At 36.2% G+C, this 15,762-nt stretch overlaps 1 protein-coding gene across 1 annotated transcript in view; it reads right to left on the minus strand.

Annotated features, from left to right (window-relative positions):
* LOC139685956 (gamma-aminobutyric acid receptor alpha-like) overlaps positions 1–15,762 on the minus strand; it is a 357,245-nt gene that overhangs the window by 164,337 nt on the left and 177,146 nt on the right. The window contains exons 3-4 of the mRNA XM_071583091.1: positions 10,253–10,398; positions 9,361–9,428 (exon numbers count right to left, since the gene is read on the minus strand). Coding sequence (XP_071439192.1) covers positions 9,361–9,428; positions 10,253–10,398 — 214 coding nt within the window. The remainder of the gene's footprint in view (positions 1–9,360; positions 9,429–10,252; positions 10,399–15,762) is intronic.

A 15,762-nucleotide genomic window follows, 5' to 3' on the forward strand; every position in this document is an offset into this window, starting at 1 on the left:
GATAAAACAATCGCGTCAGCTATTTTTTCAAGGGTATGTATATTTATATGAATTAAAATTGGTCAAAAAAATATAAACACCCAAGTTCCCTTCTTGGATCCATTTACTTTCTCTTCGGAGATACGTATTATATGACAGAAAAGAGATACATTTTGTCACACTCCAAGCTCTCGGCTATAAGTCAAAGTTGACAGTTAACAGAAAACACTGCCATTCCCTCCTCCCTATCCCCCATTCAGATGCTGAAAAGAAAAGCTCCTTTTACGGCAACCCAAACAGCAGAATTCAAAATTGTTGCGTATATTTTTTATCGTTCAGGAGCGTCGAAAATAAATGGAATTGATCCCCTCATTAAATCATCTTCGTACCATCGAAGTCTATTTCTTTTCAACGCCTTCACTACACTCTGGACGAAAACCGAAGTGTATGCCCACCTCAAATTGTCTGGCGTGAGAAAAACGTTTACTCGTATTAGGGGTAGCAGGGTATATTACATGACATCACAGGGAGACGGATGCGGTAAGATGGTAAGTGAATTGTGCATTAAAATAGGAAGATTGTAAAGAGGGAAGAATGCGATGGTGAAGGGGTTAAGTTAATAATAAATGGTGGACAGAGGAGGATTGAGGGGTGGCTGATTACTTACCTTCGCCCCCGATTAATTTTAATTAGCAATGCTTTGGTTTTTGACCGACGCTGCTTAAGAACTACGATGAATAACTTGCAGCGTCTCAATGTCGAAGCCTTTTCCCCTTTACGACCACCACACTAACCTTTTCCTTTTTGGTTTTTATGTTTGTATCACGAAAATGGTCCCTTTCCCAGTTTATAGATATTTTTAGACAATAATTCACCCCCATGATATAGGTATATGCGATTGAGTTTCGAGTTGGTATAGATATTCAACCGTTAAAGGTAGTTTTTGAATTGACACAGTCTACGTTTCCTAGCATTTTCTAACAAAACACAACCTAACATCCGACACCATAATAAGCCCCTCTTCTATTCCGTATTCTTCCTTCCTCTATTTATTCAATGTCAAACATTCCTATCGTATTCTTACCCCTTCCTCGCTTGCCCAACGTTCCTTCCTCTATCAGAGTCTTCAACATTACTTCGATAATCAAAATGCTCTTCATATATTTATCCTGCCACCTTAGTACTTCTCCCAACAATCCTCTTCCCTCCCCTACGACGTCTAGTATTTCCTCGGTGGTTAATTTTCCTTTCAATTACACCTTTTCCATCCTTCTAGAAACCTACATTTCAAAAGATTTCAATGCACACCAATCAACTTCCTTCAATTACCATATTTCCGCGCGAGTAATAGAGTAAATTTCAAATTTTAAATCGGTTTTCCATAATGGAAAGATTGCTCTTTTTGGAACATCAAAACTCGTATAAATAACTGTAATGAGCATAGTCTTGCGATTAGCCATCAAATTAAAGTACCCTGCCAATGGTTGAAACTTCTCCAATTTCCTTTTTTCTGACAGCATTGCATTTTCTAGCAGTCCTTCCGATTTTCGTATTTCAATATCAAGTTATTCCAGTTAAAATTATTTCCTAAATCTTATTTGTGATGTACCAACTCACCTTTCGAGAAGGCTTCCATATTATCAAGCTGCTTGAATCAAGGAGCTTCGCATATTTTCACCGACCACATCCTTTTCTTCTTATACACACAATCCGTTCATTAAAAACTCCTCCAATTAATCTTTATCCTCTGGTTCTGCCGCATCGAATTTCACCCTAAGAAAATCTACTACATCTGGTCAACTGGAAGTCAAAATGTTTTTTTAAAATGATCATGTTATTTTATTAAATGATTTTATCACTTTGAATGTTGTTTTGTGGTTTCTTTCGATATTTATAATACGGTGAATGATAACAATGCCAATTAAATCGTAATCAGAAAATTATATCTATACTTCATCTGGTGAGGTAAACTCGCGCAGCAGACTTGGTAATCTCCAGTAACTACCCCGATTGGGCGGATCTAGGATTAAATAATTTCTTAGGATGGTGGCAATGATAAAGCTAGAATGTTGAAATTATCGAAAAAAACATGGAAAATACCGCTTTTCTTCCGTCGGACCCTATGAATACATATCAACTGCTAGAAGTCATCCCATGGCAACCAAGCAGGATGCAAAACGTACGAACACCTTTTGTGTGATTAACTGTTTAGCAAGCATATTCACCTCTTTCTTCATATAACATTTTTATATTATACGGGTAATCATAACCTGATGCGGGTTTATAAGTCTGCATTTTTTTAGAACAGTTACCTTATCCCTGTTATTTTTTGCCAATGATAAATTATTGTAAAAATAGTGAATCTCAATTGAGAACGTAAACGTAGTTTCTTATTGTATTATGCATAACGTACAGTATCATTATTGCAGTTTAAGATAAATATTATATTCTGTATTAGTACTTTTTTAAGCATAAATTTGCCATTGAATTCCAAACTTAGGTATCGTCTTAGGTTATTAAATGAGAGTTGGAAAAATTGTGGTAATTAGCCTGTGCTTACATTAAACCTTTCTTAATCGGTACACTTATATAAGTATAGATTGATTTATGAAATACATTTTGGGCTGATAACAAGGAGTTTACCTATCATTTTCCTCCAAACATTTATTGAATGAGGTAAATGTCGAAGGAAGAGCAGCTTTGACCTTGGATCGCACGAGTGCTGCATGGAATCCCGGTATAGGAAGTTTTGGGGCGTTCCATTTGGTTTTATGGACACCATCTAGTGCCTTTAAAATAATTAGATCCCCTTAATGTCCCTTCCTACCACGCCGTCGTCTCAGCACTCGAACCTATTAATGCAGTCTTGATCATTTCTCAATTTCTTTTTTCAACCCTATGGAAATTTACCTTCGGTCATTTCCACCCACCAAAAGAGAACGCTTTTGTTTGAGGCACGTTTGTAAATGCGATCCTAATATTAGGCCGTGGAGTGTGGGTCAAAAGGGGAAGTAAGGGTTTCCGAGCCTTATTGAGGGTTTGTCGAGGGTGGGACGGGTGGGATCCCGTGGGCAAAATGAGGAAGTAAATGACTTTTGGAGGCGAAGGCGTATGGGATATGACGGGACGGGAGGAGGGGAGGGGGGCGGGGGCGGAGAGGGCATCGGGAGGGTTAGATGGGGTTGAGGAGCTTGGGAGTGGAGACATTTCGGGGAGAGGGTGGTGGGAGAGGGGACGGAATTGGATGTTGAAGGATGGCCCAGAGGGGACACTCGCGGACTATTAAGGGCGCCCGTCCTACTCGGAGAGTTCCCTCTCGAGAGGAAGAGATTTTGGCGTTAAATCAACATTTGAGGAGTGTGAGGCGGATTTCGGAGGGTGTGGGGAAGGCTGGCTCCTTGGAAATGGCGATGGGGCGTGAGGGATGAGGTGAGGGGAGGCTTTTGAGGAACTCTGGGACCGTCCTGGACCCCCGAGCTCTCTCTCTTTCTCTCTCTCTCTCTCTCGAGGGCGACGGATAGGAGAACGTCGAGGTGGGCGGAGAAAGGACCCGAAATAATATTAATTTCGCTCTGTTTTATGAGGTTTAATAGGATACCGAATATGGTAACGGGGCAAGAATGAAGTCAGAAAAGAGGAATTAATTAAGATACGCGTTTATTGAGAGGTAAGCTCTTACTCTCTTCCCGGACGCGAGGGGAAGAGAAATATTTTGATGAAGAAATTCGCGAAACATTAGTTCTCGAATTAGATTCATCTGACAGGTTTATCTGTTTGGTAATGAATGAAATTCGGATGAAATCCCTCGTGGAAATGGTGTCGCATTAATAAACTGACGCGTTTAATAAAACGGATCGCCTATTGCAAAAATAAACTTTGATAACTGAGGCTACACACCAATCTGCATGAGTTTCAACAGGCTGCCATTACAAATTCATCTAAGTATCGTTCACAAGGAAATTTTAGGTAATTTTAGATTACGGTGTGCTAATTGCGTCCACGGAGCAGAGTAAATGAATTAAGTTAGTCTTTTAAATAATAATTTCATAAAAAAGCAGGTGGCGTAAAATAAGGTTAATAAGAATCCATCAAGTCAGATTTGCAGATGATCATGATTTAGCTAGCTAACTTATCAGCAAAAGGGGTAATGAATACTGCAGTAAAAAATTATGTAAATAAGCATAGGATAAAAAGAAATGTATAAAAACAAAGTTGATGAGTTTTTCGAAAAAGGGGAAGGTTAGGTTAAACGTTAAATTTGAAATGCAGAAACTAAATCAGGTGGAAATGCCTATAGGTAGCTATCGTGGAATTGCTTTCCAACAAAATGGTCGAAGTTGTGGGGGCCTAAGAAGAAGCTTTCACGAGGGAGGGAATGGATGACAGTGACACTGTGTAAGGAAGTTAAGAAAGGCCTCGGTTAAACCTTAACGTGGAGCGTATTGTTGTACAGCTGGGAAACTTAGTCAATGAAGCAAGATGATAAGCGTGAATTGGAGGTTTTTGAGACGAGGGCGAGGAGAATGATGGAACTGGACGGAAAAAAGTACAAAATGACTCAAAATACAGAACTTTAGCAGTCTTGAACGGGACACGATCCCGCATCACCTAGATTTCAGGCCAAGTGCTATGTTTGATTTCTAAGCTACTGAGACGCCTCATTACAATTGTGATTTCCTAGGGGCCTTAAAGAATCGAGATGAGCACGCCTGCGTTTACTTGTAACATTGAATGCACGGTAACTCGTCGGAGCGTCTTTATCCTTTAAAATTCCTGGTGATTACAATGCAACAATTTTAGAGTGTAAAAATCATTCGCCTTCGCTGGGATTCGAACTCGGATCCCTCGGTGTCCGGTCGAGTGCTTTAGCCAGTTAAGCCGTCGAGACGTCCTATTACACTGCGAATTATTTTTGGGGGTTTAAAGGTACAAGATGTGGTTTGACGAAATACCGTACATGCAATGGCACAGGCATTCGTAGTCGTCTTTTAAACTCGTGGACTGTGGCGTGATGTTTAAAGCCAACTTTAAACACTTACATTGTTTTTACCTTTGACAAATTCCAAGAAACTGCGGGAGATGCCGCTAAAGTAACTTTTTTAACGGAGCCATCCGCTAATATGCATTGCAATGTAACAATTTCAGAGATTAAAAATCAAGACATCCAATTGATCCGGGGTCGAATTCCGGTCAAGTTGAATTATTTTTACACAATGAAATTGTTGCATTGTAATTAATATTAGAGGAATACTACGTTAAAAGGTTACTGTCGTGGCATCTCCAACAGTTTCTGGGAATTCCTTCTAGTAATTTACGTTGTAATCAGACGCCTCGATAGCTTAATTAGTTATACGACTCGGCTGTGAATTGAGGGTATCCGGTTTCGAGTTCCAGGCTAGGCGAATGATTTTTACACAGGAAAATGTATGCTCAACGATGCTCACCAGTGGTCAACTCCTTTAAACCTACAGTCGTGGAAATTCCAGTAGCTCTTTGAATTTATCAAAAGAGAATAGCTGGGAGAATGTTGAGCACGGTGGAGGAGGAGAGAGGAGAGAGATTAGTTCGGAGAAATCCAACGGAGGTGGGAAAAGAGTTTGCAGAAAAATTTAATTGGCGATGGAATTTTGGAGACTGTGATATCGGAGAGAACGTTAGGGAAGCGAGAAAGGAAAAGGTAACATAAGGAAGGAGGAATGAAGTGTGCAGAATTGAAAAAGGGATTATAATAGTGCCGGTGTGCCAATTATAATGTCAGGTGTTTTTTTGCTAGGAGAGGAAAATAAATTAATCGTTGTTTAGACTAAGTCCATCCAAAATCCACCATTAGTATTAGACTACCTAATAATAATCTTACAAAAAATTACATTTTCTTTTGGACGACACGTTTTTATTTTGCTGCTGAGCCCACAAGCTTAATTTAATGAGGAAGTTCGTAATTTTGTCTTCAAATTACCCACCTTACAAAATAATTTAATGAGTATGGTTGCGGATTTGAGAATAATAGCTTATAATTTGTTTCAACTATTACTATTATTTAGTGGCACATTTTGGCTCATGAAAAAGACAATGCTCTTACCTACAGTGAATTGCATTATGATTTTCACATTTTACACCAACCATTGTTTTTACTTCATGCATATGTTACTCTTAAGAAAACTGGGTCTAATTGTTGTTTAATAGTGTGCTCAATTTTTTTTTAAAGTAGTAAATATTGCTTGCATCAAATTTGATGTTAGGGGATCCACCGAAGAGGGTGACCTCGTTTTGTTAAATATGTAGAAATTGTTTTTCTTAAAATAACAGAAAATAAACACTTGAAGAAAAAGCTGGCCCTTGAATACATACTGGTTGTGCGTGAGTGTAAAATACATAAAGAAGTTTCTGGTTTTGAAAACACCTACTTATCAAAATTAGTGTTTTCATCAGTTATCAAAAGTAATCTTGAAAAATATTGGTTAAGTCCTCCGTTTTAATCATTTTTCATTGAAACTATTTCAAATGGCACCAATGAAAAGTTTTTAATAGTAAAATTTAGTCTTCATTTTTTACTTTTAGTGCCTTTCATTTCTCACATAATTCGCAATTAGCTTGATACATGATTTGGAGAAAGTAATAAAAATTATTAATATTTAAAATTAGGAAGATCAAGGGGTTTAATGTTTAATTTAACATTAAAACAGGTGACCATGATATGGAACAAGGGTAAAAATTTAGAATTGATTTGCACAAATATGGTAAAGTTATTAGGAATGTTGAGTAAGATTGACATGAAAGTACCGGTGAAAATATTGATATTGGGTGTAAAATTCAAAGAAATTCTGGAGATACCGCAAAAATAAACTTTTTACAGAGTCACACCCCCTGGTATAAATGGAAATGAAGAAATTTTCCGGTTCCGGAGAAGACGAATGATTTTTACTGTTTGAAATTTCTGCATTTTGAGTGTAGTTTTGCTCAGCATGGCAATGTGGTCATGGAAGCAAGATGATAGGCAAGGTTTGAAAGCTTTTGAGCTTTGGGTGTGGAGAAGGTTGGAAACGGTGAATTGAACGGTAAGGAAAACAAACGAAGGGATACGTAGAACGCATGGTGGGGAGGAAAGGCAATTGTTAGGAGATGCCCAAAAGAGAGAGGAAAAGGATGCCGGGCATTTTGATTGGTGGCGGAATATCGAGGACTGTGATTGGGGAGGGAACGTTGGGTAGGAAAATTAGGGAACGGAAAAGGGTAATCATGTTAAGGTAAGAGGAGGTAGAAAGTATGCGGAATTGGAGAAGAGTTTTATCTAGTGTGTTTGGGTTAGTTTTTGTTGAGTTAGACTAAGTTAAGATATTTAACAATGATAAGTCTACGCTCATCCAAAATCTACCTTAAATGGTAGATTAGCATTTAATTGTTTAGTATTTTATTTAATATATTATATATATTCTTGCGTGGTCTAACCTAGACTTGTTTTCTGAAATTTTTGAGGTCGGAAACTTTTCAGACCACCCATGTGTGTGTGTATATATATATATATATATATATATATATATATATATATATATATATATATATATGTATATAATGTATAACACTTAGCACTAGTGAACACAGACAAAAACACAGAAACAGGTCTATCCCTCTATGCCTTGATGAAAGTGGCTGCGACCACCGAAAATTCGAAAGTTAGTGAGTCTCTTTTGTGTGTTTCTATGCTTTTGTCTGTGACCACTAAAGCTAAGTGTTATACATTATTATTCACGTCCGGGAGACTTTCAAAAAGTGTTATAATATATATATATATATATATATATATATATATATATATATATATATATATATATATATATATATATATATGCTTTCTTTCGTAGACGTAACACGGAAGTGCCGAATAGTACAATACACAGTAACACACAATATAGAAACACAAAAAAAGAAGAACACTCACAAGTTATTTCTTGATATTTCGATATTTATATACATATATATATATATATATATATATATATATATATATATATATATATATATATATATATATATATATACATATATATATATATATATATATATATATATATATATATATATATATATATATATATATATAATAGTATATGTTTGGAATTTTAATTTAAAACAAAAATACGTCAAATACATATTTACCACGTAATTCCAATAAATTTTGAAAATAATACAAATATTCCTACCATCCGTTTCAGTCAGACGTATTTTGAATTTGGTCTCTCATAATTTGTTCCATTACCTTCTTCAGTCATAGTGTTCCCGCTTAAATTCACAGGTATTTGTACCTCCCCATAGCATCCCCGGTACTAAGCTCTGTCGTTTCAATTTTCAAATTCAACAGTTTAGGTTTGCTTGCAGTTTTTTTTCTTTTCTTGCTAACGCTCAAATACTGCAATCGCCAAATTTGATTAGGATTTCAAGTAGTGTGCGTAGCGGGAAGGTGATGAAAATGATGTTAGTGCAATGGAAATACTCTTCTCCCTATAAATAACACCGGAATTATTCATTCGTAAATGAAGATGATTTTTGACGTTTTTTCCCACAGATTTCAAGCCAGATAGCAATTATTCCGCGGCCTTGCATGGTTTCCTCGTATATCCCTCCTACACTGAAATCACATCAAGAGTGGGTTTAGAAGGACCATCTCATCCATATATTCCTTTGATTTCGACGGGACCAAGGTCTAGCCGGATCGGGATGATGAAAGGGGATACGTCGCTTGGAGTTTCAGGTAAGCCCCGAACTCTTTCCCTTCCATCCCTTGCGATCACCGACGCGTACTCATTCTCCCGGGGCCTAACATCATGAGTGCCGACGCTGGAAAGTGTATTTCTATTCCAAAAATCCCCTCTGGAGCTTTTCGTCTTCGTATTCTCCACGGTAGGTTTGGTACGGTAATCTATTCTCCCCCACCTCTTTGTGGAGAGAGAAAAAAATTATTCCCGTCGATCGATACATAGTATTTGTTTTCCCGAATCCCATTAATAATCTCCTGTGCGTATCGGTCTGTGTTTATCGTTTCATGGGGAGACGAACAATAATTGGTTTTTCCACCGTCTTTCCCAAGGGCTTGAGGGGATGGAAGTGCAAATTCATATTCACTTCTATATTGCGAGAATATATTTTTCAGTTTCACAGTTTAATTCCTTTTTTACCAGGCTGTGTGGGTCTCAGATTTTTGTAATTTAACGAATGATTAATTTTCCATTCTTTGGTGGGTGCAAAAGATAAGAATAATGTACCATTTTTTAAAGAAAGTCCTTATTTATCCAATAGAATAGTTAATATTTCTGGCATGACTATTGTTCTATTTCAAAAATATTTGCAAATAGATAGGATGCAATATACGAGTATAATAGTACTTACCATGTCAACCTCCGATATCGGTCCCATGCTTCGAACCATTATGTCCACTTCGACGACTGCTGGAGATCCTGAAATTAATATTTTCATGGTGTTAAGGCATTTCATGCAAAATCCTCCTTATTCTTTTACCATGTAGAAGAAATATAAGTTTTATTTTGCTATTTTTATCCCATTATCATTTCACATCCCATCTTATTTCCAGTTGAAATTAGTGATTAAAGAATCTGCTATGTACACATATTGCTCAGTCCCGTTTAGCATGATTCGTATTATTATTATTAAAAATATACATTTGCTGATAGACAGTGTCAGGTGGCACACAAGTCCCAAATAATCACAAAAGACAATAGATAAAATCAGACTTCAAAACACAAATCTCTTTAACAAAACAAGCGAATCCCCATCCCATTTACATCCATTAATCAGCAAGAAAAAAAGATAAACTAAAAAAATTAAGCTATTACATATAATAAAATACTCCACACATCAAATTAATACGTATATTTCTTACATCTATTCTTAAAAGTATACACTCTGTTAGGAAAGGGCTTGAATATTTTTGCAGGTAAGGTGTTCCAATCAACAATTGTTCTATTTAGAAAAGAAATTTTTTTTATTTGTTCTCTGTGCCCGGCATTTTACCTTAAATTTGTGATCATTTCTCACTATAAAATTTGGGTTCCCCGCCTCTTCCCGCCTATGACTACTGATAAATTAGTATTCCCTTGGGCACATATTTGGAAGTCTCTTCTACGTCAGAAACTACTCAGGTAGCTTTAAAAAACTCAGGCCAGCCAAAATAACGAATATGATTTTTATTTCACTATTTTCACTATTTCACTATATCAATAGAGATGTTGTACAGAGGAAGCTTAGTAATGCGACATATTACCTCCGAAGTTCGGTCGAACACTGTTGTCGTATCCTCTCAGCAAGTTGTCAAGTAGGTCCGAAATGTTCCTGTGATTGTTTCTTTGTTGCTGCTGCTGTAGTTGTTTAATAGTATGGGCTTTACTTTGCTTTGCACCATCTGCTCCTCTGAAATAAGCATAAAGTGGGCAAAGATATCTAAAATTTAAATATATTTTGTCATAAAACTCTATCTGTCATGCAATTCTATCCGTTATGAACATTTGAACGGTACAACAGAACACAAAAAGTTATAAATAGAGAACATGTTAAACCCCGTCTGACCTGAAGAAGGCCTCGGATAAGATCGAAAGTTAAAACAAATCTGGAATATGAATGTCCTTTTAGCGTCTTCTTTATTCATATTTTTGTGTTTTAGTGTACCTTCCAAATGTTATATTGATCTCGTGAGTGCTTCAACATCATGCTGAATTGACAAAGAAATTAACTTCAATTTACCAGTTAATGTATTAGTTATGACCACATCTGCTAACATCGATGATTACAAATATGGAACAACCATTTTTCTAGGAATGAAAATGCACAAAACTAGCCAATCGTGGAAATAAATCTAAAATTATCAGTTAGAACTACGTGCCAAATAAGAATAATTCACTAAGTATACGGGTGTACATGAGAAGGTGTACACATACAAGGTGTGGATTAGCCACACATTCAAAATAAATACGTTACAATTTCTTTCTATGCACCATAAGCATGTAATAATACCTGATAAGAAAAAGGATAGGGTTTGATGTTTGATCAGGCTTCAACATTAAGAGCAATAATCTCTGATAATATATAGTACGTAGGAATTTATCACGTGTCTCAAATAATTATGTTGCCAATAGTAGCACCAAAAATTGAAGTTGAGCCATAAATAATAGTTTAGGTTGAATTTTATGTCTTAAATGTAAAAAAAATAATATGAGTGATTTTATCACATTTTTAGATTTTTTTATATTGAAAAATTCAATTTGCTTTCAAATGATTTATATCAATGACTCCACCATCGTATCCTAGCCGGTATTCTATAAAATTGAAGCATTTTTGCTTGCTTCCACCCAATAATTCTTACCTTCTTTCTTGTGTTACAAAGCAAATTACTTAATAAACCTCCATACAAAAATTTTACTTGTAAGTAATTGAAGAGTGAGTCTCGAGATGAAGCAAAGCTGGAGATGGATTTAAAACCTTGATTTCTTGTGTGCACTTCCGATGTTCAGTCCAATTGTGGTCCTCCGTCACTTTCTACAATAACTCTCGTTTTTTGAGATATTTTTCACGCATTTCCTGCTCTAGTTCTGTATTCACCTTCCAACTTATTCGTAATAATCGGTGGGTAAAATAATTGGCACTGAGGATGTTACCTGATAATTTTTAAAAAAATAATTGTATCCAATTGTTCATTTTTCAGTCGAATAAGACTCTTGCGTAAGGCTTTTTTTATTTTCAAGGAAATAGATACTAACATATAATCTTTCTTCGCAATTGGAATACAATGCACAGAAATAGTGGTGACTTTGTCCATAGGTTTGTGAAAAAAAGGTTCCCTGCCCAGTCGATTCATCGATATTGGAGACTACAAAAGCGAGCATAAGGAAAATATTCATTTTGCTGTTTCCTGCTAAATACCATTTTTCATAGTCAGAATGTTTATAATAATGTCCCTTAACCTTGGGTGGGACAAGTTCGGTGAAAAACGACAATTTAATTTTTTGACAACAGATGTATGCTATACCTGCCAGATCTTTCCAAATTAAGAGCCTGGCAGTGTTGGCATTTGTATGCAAGTTTTCCTATGTAAATAATGTAAAACTGTATTTTTCATCTTCATTAATAGTGATTCGTTTTGCTGATGCATTAATTTTTCAAACCAGTACGCTTCTGAATTTCCTTTGGGCTCATTTCCTCTCCTGTTCTCATAATGCGTCATCTTAGACAAAATTGTGTCCTTTGCATGTTCCCAAAGTCTAAAACCATGCTATTTAAACCGCGGCTTTGTCCCACTGGAAACTTTTCTCAGACTAAAATATTATTAATGAGTTTCTTTTTATTTGAAATAGTTTTAGTTATTATTCGGTGGTATTTTTACATCGCACAGACTAAAAAAAATACGAATTTTAATGTTGAATTCACAAAATCACAATAGTAATAATCTTCAATTTAAAAGATATTTTAGGAATTTATGCAAATCTAGAAACCTTTTGACTTCAGGAACCTTATAAACCTCATCGCTATATCATTGACTTAGACACAACGTGACATCCCACATTGAAAACAACTGTTCTTAGTCCCAAAATCTTTCTTTCTCGCTTGATTCTGTCCAATCTCTAATGCCTATCCTATTCCGTTCCCTAACTCGCTTGAATTACACCCCTGCCTCTATCATAGTAACCTTTCATCACAGAAAAAAATATTCTGCATCACCATTTTTTTCTCCATTTTTTCCCAGCAACCCTCTTTCCCCACAAGAGATGGCGATATACACTTATCTTCTATTTCACTATGCTTAGTAGTTCTTCGTTGGTTTTCCTTTCCGTCCATTTTAACTTTCCCATCTTTCTCCAAACCCAGATCTCAAAAGCCTTCTATCTACGCTCATCATCTTACGTAAATAAATATGTCTATTCATCATAAAATTCCATGCTCACCGTCAACGTTTTCAATAATTTTTCTGAACAACTTCGCTCAACATAATTCTCACTAGCTCCCTCCTTGCAAAAGGCCCTGCGCCCAACGCAATTCTTCTTCCGATGTTCGTAGAAATCTGCTCTAATATTTTCCTCCTATATATATATTTCACCCTTCCTCCTACTCAAAGACCGCATAACTTGTACCCATTAATGCTTGCAACCCTTCAGCTGACTGGAAAACTAAATATTGATTATCAGCAAACTTAACTGATTTTATGATCCCCACCTACTTTCATTCCAACCCCCAGTACTTTCCATTCCTCTGTTACCATGTCCCCCACGCTTGTGTTTAGAAGTATGAGTTATAATTGACACCCCTGTCTAGTTCCTCTTCCAAATTTTGCCCATCCCGACTCTCTATTCGCCACAAGCATGTATAGCCTATAAGCGTATGTAGCATACATAAGCATATAGCCAGTCTAACACCAATACTGTTTGCAGAAAAGTCTCCTATCTTTCGAATACATTCCTATTTTCTGTAAAATATTCATTTATTCTCTCTAATTGTGTATATTTTTTAACTATTCATGATTTTGAATATTTTTAGTGTCCTCATTACTGCTATAGTATAACGCATGATTCTTACCTACCTGAACCCAAACTAATCGTCCCTTTTAGCAATCATGTACCCTTGTACCCTTGATCCTCTTGTCTAAGTCACATTCTATTTCTTTATCTAAGCTTGCTCGCTCAATGTCTGTAACACATAGTGTATCTCTGAATTCCCTTCCTTTTTCTTGAATCTTTTCTGATTCGAATAAAAATGTTCCTGAATTATCTATGGTTGTTTATATGGATATTTTCTTCTAACGTTTTGATAGTTCTTTCATTTTTCTGCACAGCGAATTCACTTCTTCCTTCTTTTGTAAACTCTCCATTTTCTCGCACTTCATCTTCCACCACTTTTCTTTCATCCTATTAGTTTCTTTCTATTATTACTAATGCTGTTTTAATTACTTTTGAATAATGCTAATGTCCAGTGAAAATTGGGACATTAATTACCATTTGAACCGATACATATAACCTGATTACATGGCACACATTCCATGTTGGCTTGACATTCATTGTTGATACGATTTTGAAATGTAATGCGCTAAAAATCCCCTAAAATGAATGCTGCCTACATGATAATGCATTGGAATTGTGCATCAATCCCTTAAGTAAAATCAATAATCGATAGAGTTGATTTATGATCTAATTTGAATATATCGAATCGAGATTTGAAAAATTTGCACATGTCCAAATAGTCCAGGGGAGCCTAGATAGTCGATAGCACAAAGCAGTCAATAGTAGAATATTTACGATACTTTTAGTATCATTAATGTACTTGTGTCAAAAATGCTAAAATAATGCAAAATGCAAATAATAATAATATATATATATATATATATATATATATATATATATATATATATATATATATATATTCCCAATATGTGACAGTCTTCAGTGTTCCATCGCCATTGAAAATACACATCATCAATCATTCCTATCTTATTCATATTCCTTCCAAAAATCTATTCTCGTCATCCACCACGCCATGGTATTTTGTTTGTTTTCCTTTTCGTCCCTGCCTTTTACCTTTGCCATCGCTCTCCACTTATACAATTCAAAAGCCTCCATTTGCTGTAAAAAATCACGCTCCACATCATAAGTTTTACTAATACCGTCTCAGCATACTAACTCAACGTTTCAGTCGTCAACTCGTACATTGTGAAAGCTTCTTTGCCTAATTTAATAATTCATTTTATCTCCTGCTACGTACTTCGATAATCTTGTTCCAGAAACATTAAATATTCTACCTACTGATTTGATGCCATCCAAGTAAAATATTTAACTCAAATTTTCTCCTTCTCAAAAACCACGCAACACGTGTTTTTTTACATTGTTTCTTACGATATCCCATACCTATAACACTGATTTTTCAATACGTTCAGCAATAATAGTAACCCCTTAGCTGACTGGATCACCAAATATTGATCATTCGTACCTTTATTCCTATTTCCGATTATAGCATACAATCGTAAAAATGAGTGATAATGAATTAGTTTTTAAGGAAACGTCAGGAAAGCTAAAGGAAATAGGATGTCCTCGGAGCCAAAAAGAGGCAAACCTGTGCCTACTTAATTGGGATTGCACAGAATCATTGTTCGAAAGGAATCATAGGACTTGTTTTTCTGGTGTAATTAGGTTAGCTTACAATAACTTTATATTAGTAGTGTCAACCGGATGCTAATCAATTAAATCTGACTCATGGATCAAATATGGCTTCAAAGTCTCCGAGACCATTATTCGATGTAATTCATATCGCAGTCCTTACAAAAAGTTTAGTAGACACGAAAGTCAGTCAAGAATGGTGTTCACTTCCTTCCACCATCACCGAACGTTTACCCGTCTGCATTTGGCGTTTCAATAGATGCTGGAAGTGTCAAGTAACGATTTAAGCTGGCTGGGTGACCTCGGAAGATTGGAATAAATCCATCGAAAAGTGAGATGGTACTGAGGAGCGATATCTGGATGAAAGGCTTCGGGCGACGACGATGTCCGATCCAAAAATAAATAAAATAAGAGGCAATGGTCCGAGAGATGGAGTGGTCAAGAGATCGGAGATGAATCACGGGAAAAGAGGCGATTGGAAAGCAGCGGGCTTTTCTCGGAGGATGAGTTTGTCCGTCTGCCGCCACCGAAAGGAAGAACGCCGACCGAAGCGGAAAGTGACCGATAAAAGGGCAAAGTGGAAAGGTCAAGGGAAGCTCAGGGGGTTAAATTCAAAAGGAGGAGACGTCAAAGGGGTGGA

The sequence above is a fragment of the Hetaerina americana genome, unplaced genomic scaffold, assembly GCF_022747635.1.
Source record: "Hetaerina americana unplaced genomic scaffold, ioHetAmer1.1.p SCAF_122, whole genome shotgun sequence".
NCBI lineage: Eukaryota > Metazoa > Arthropoda > Insecta > Odonata > Calopterygidae > Hetaerina > Hetaerina americana.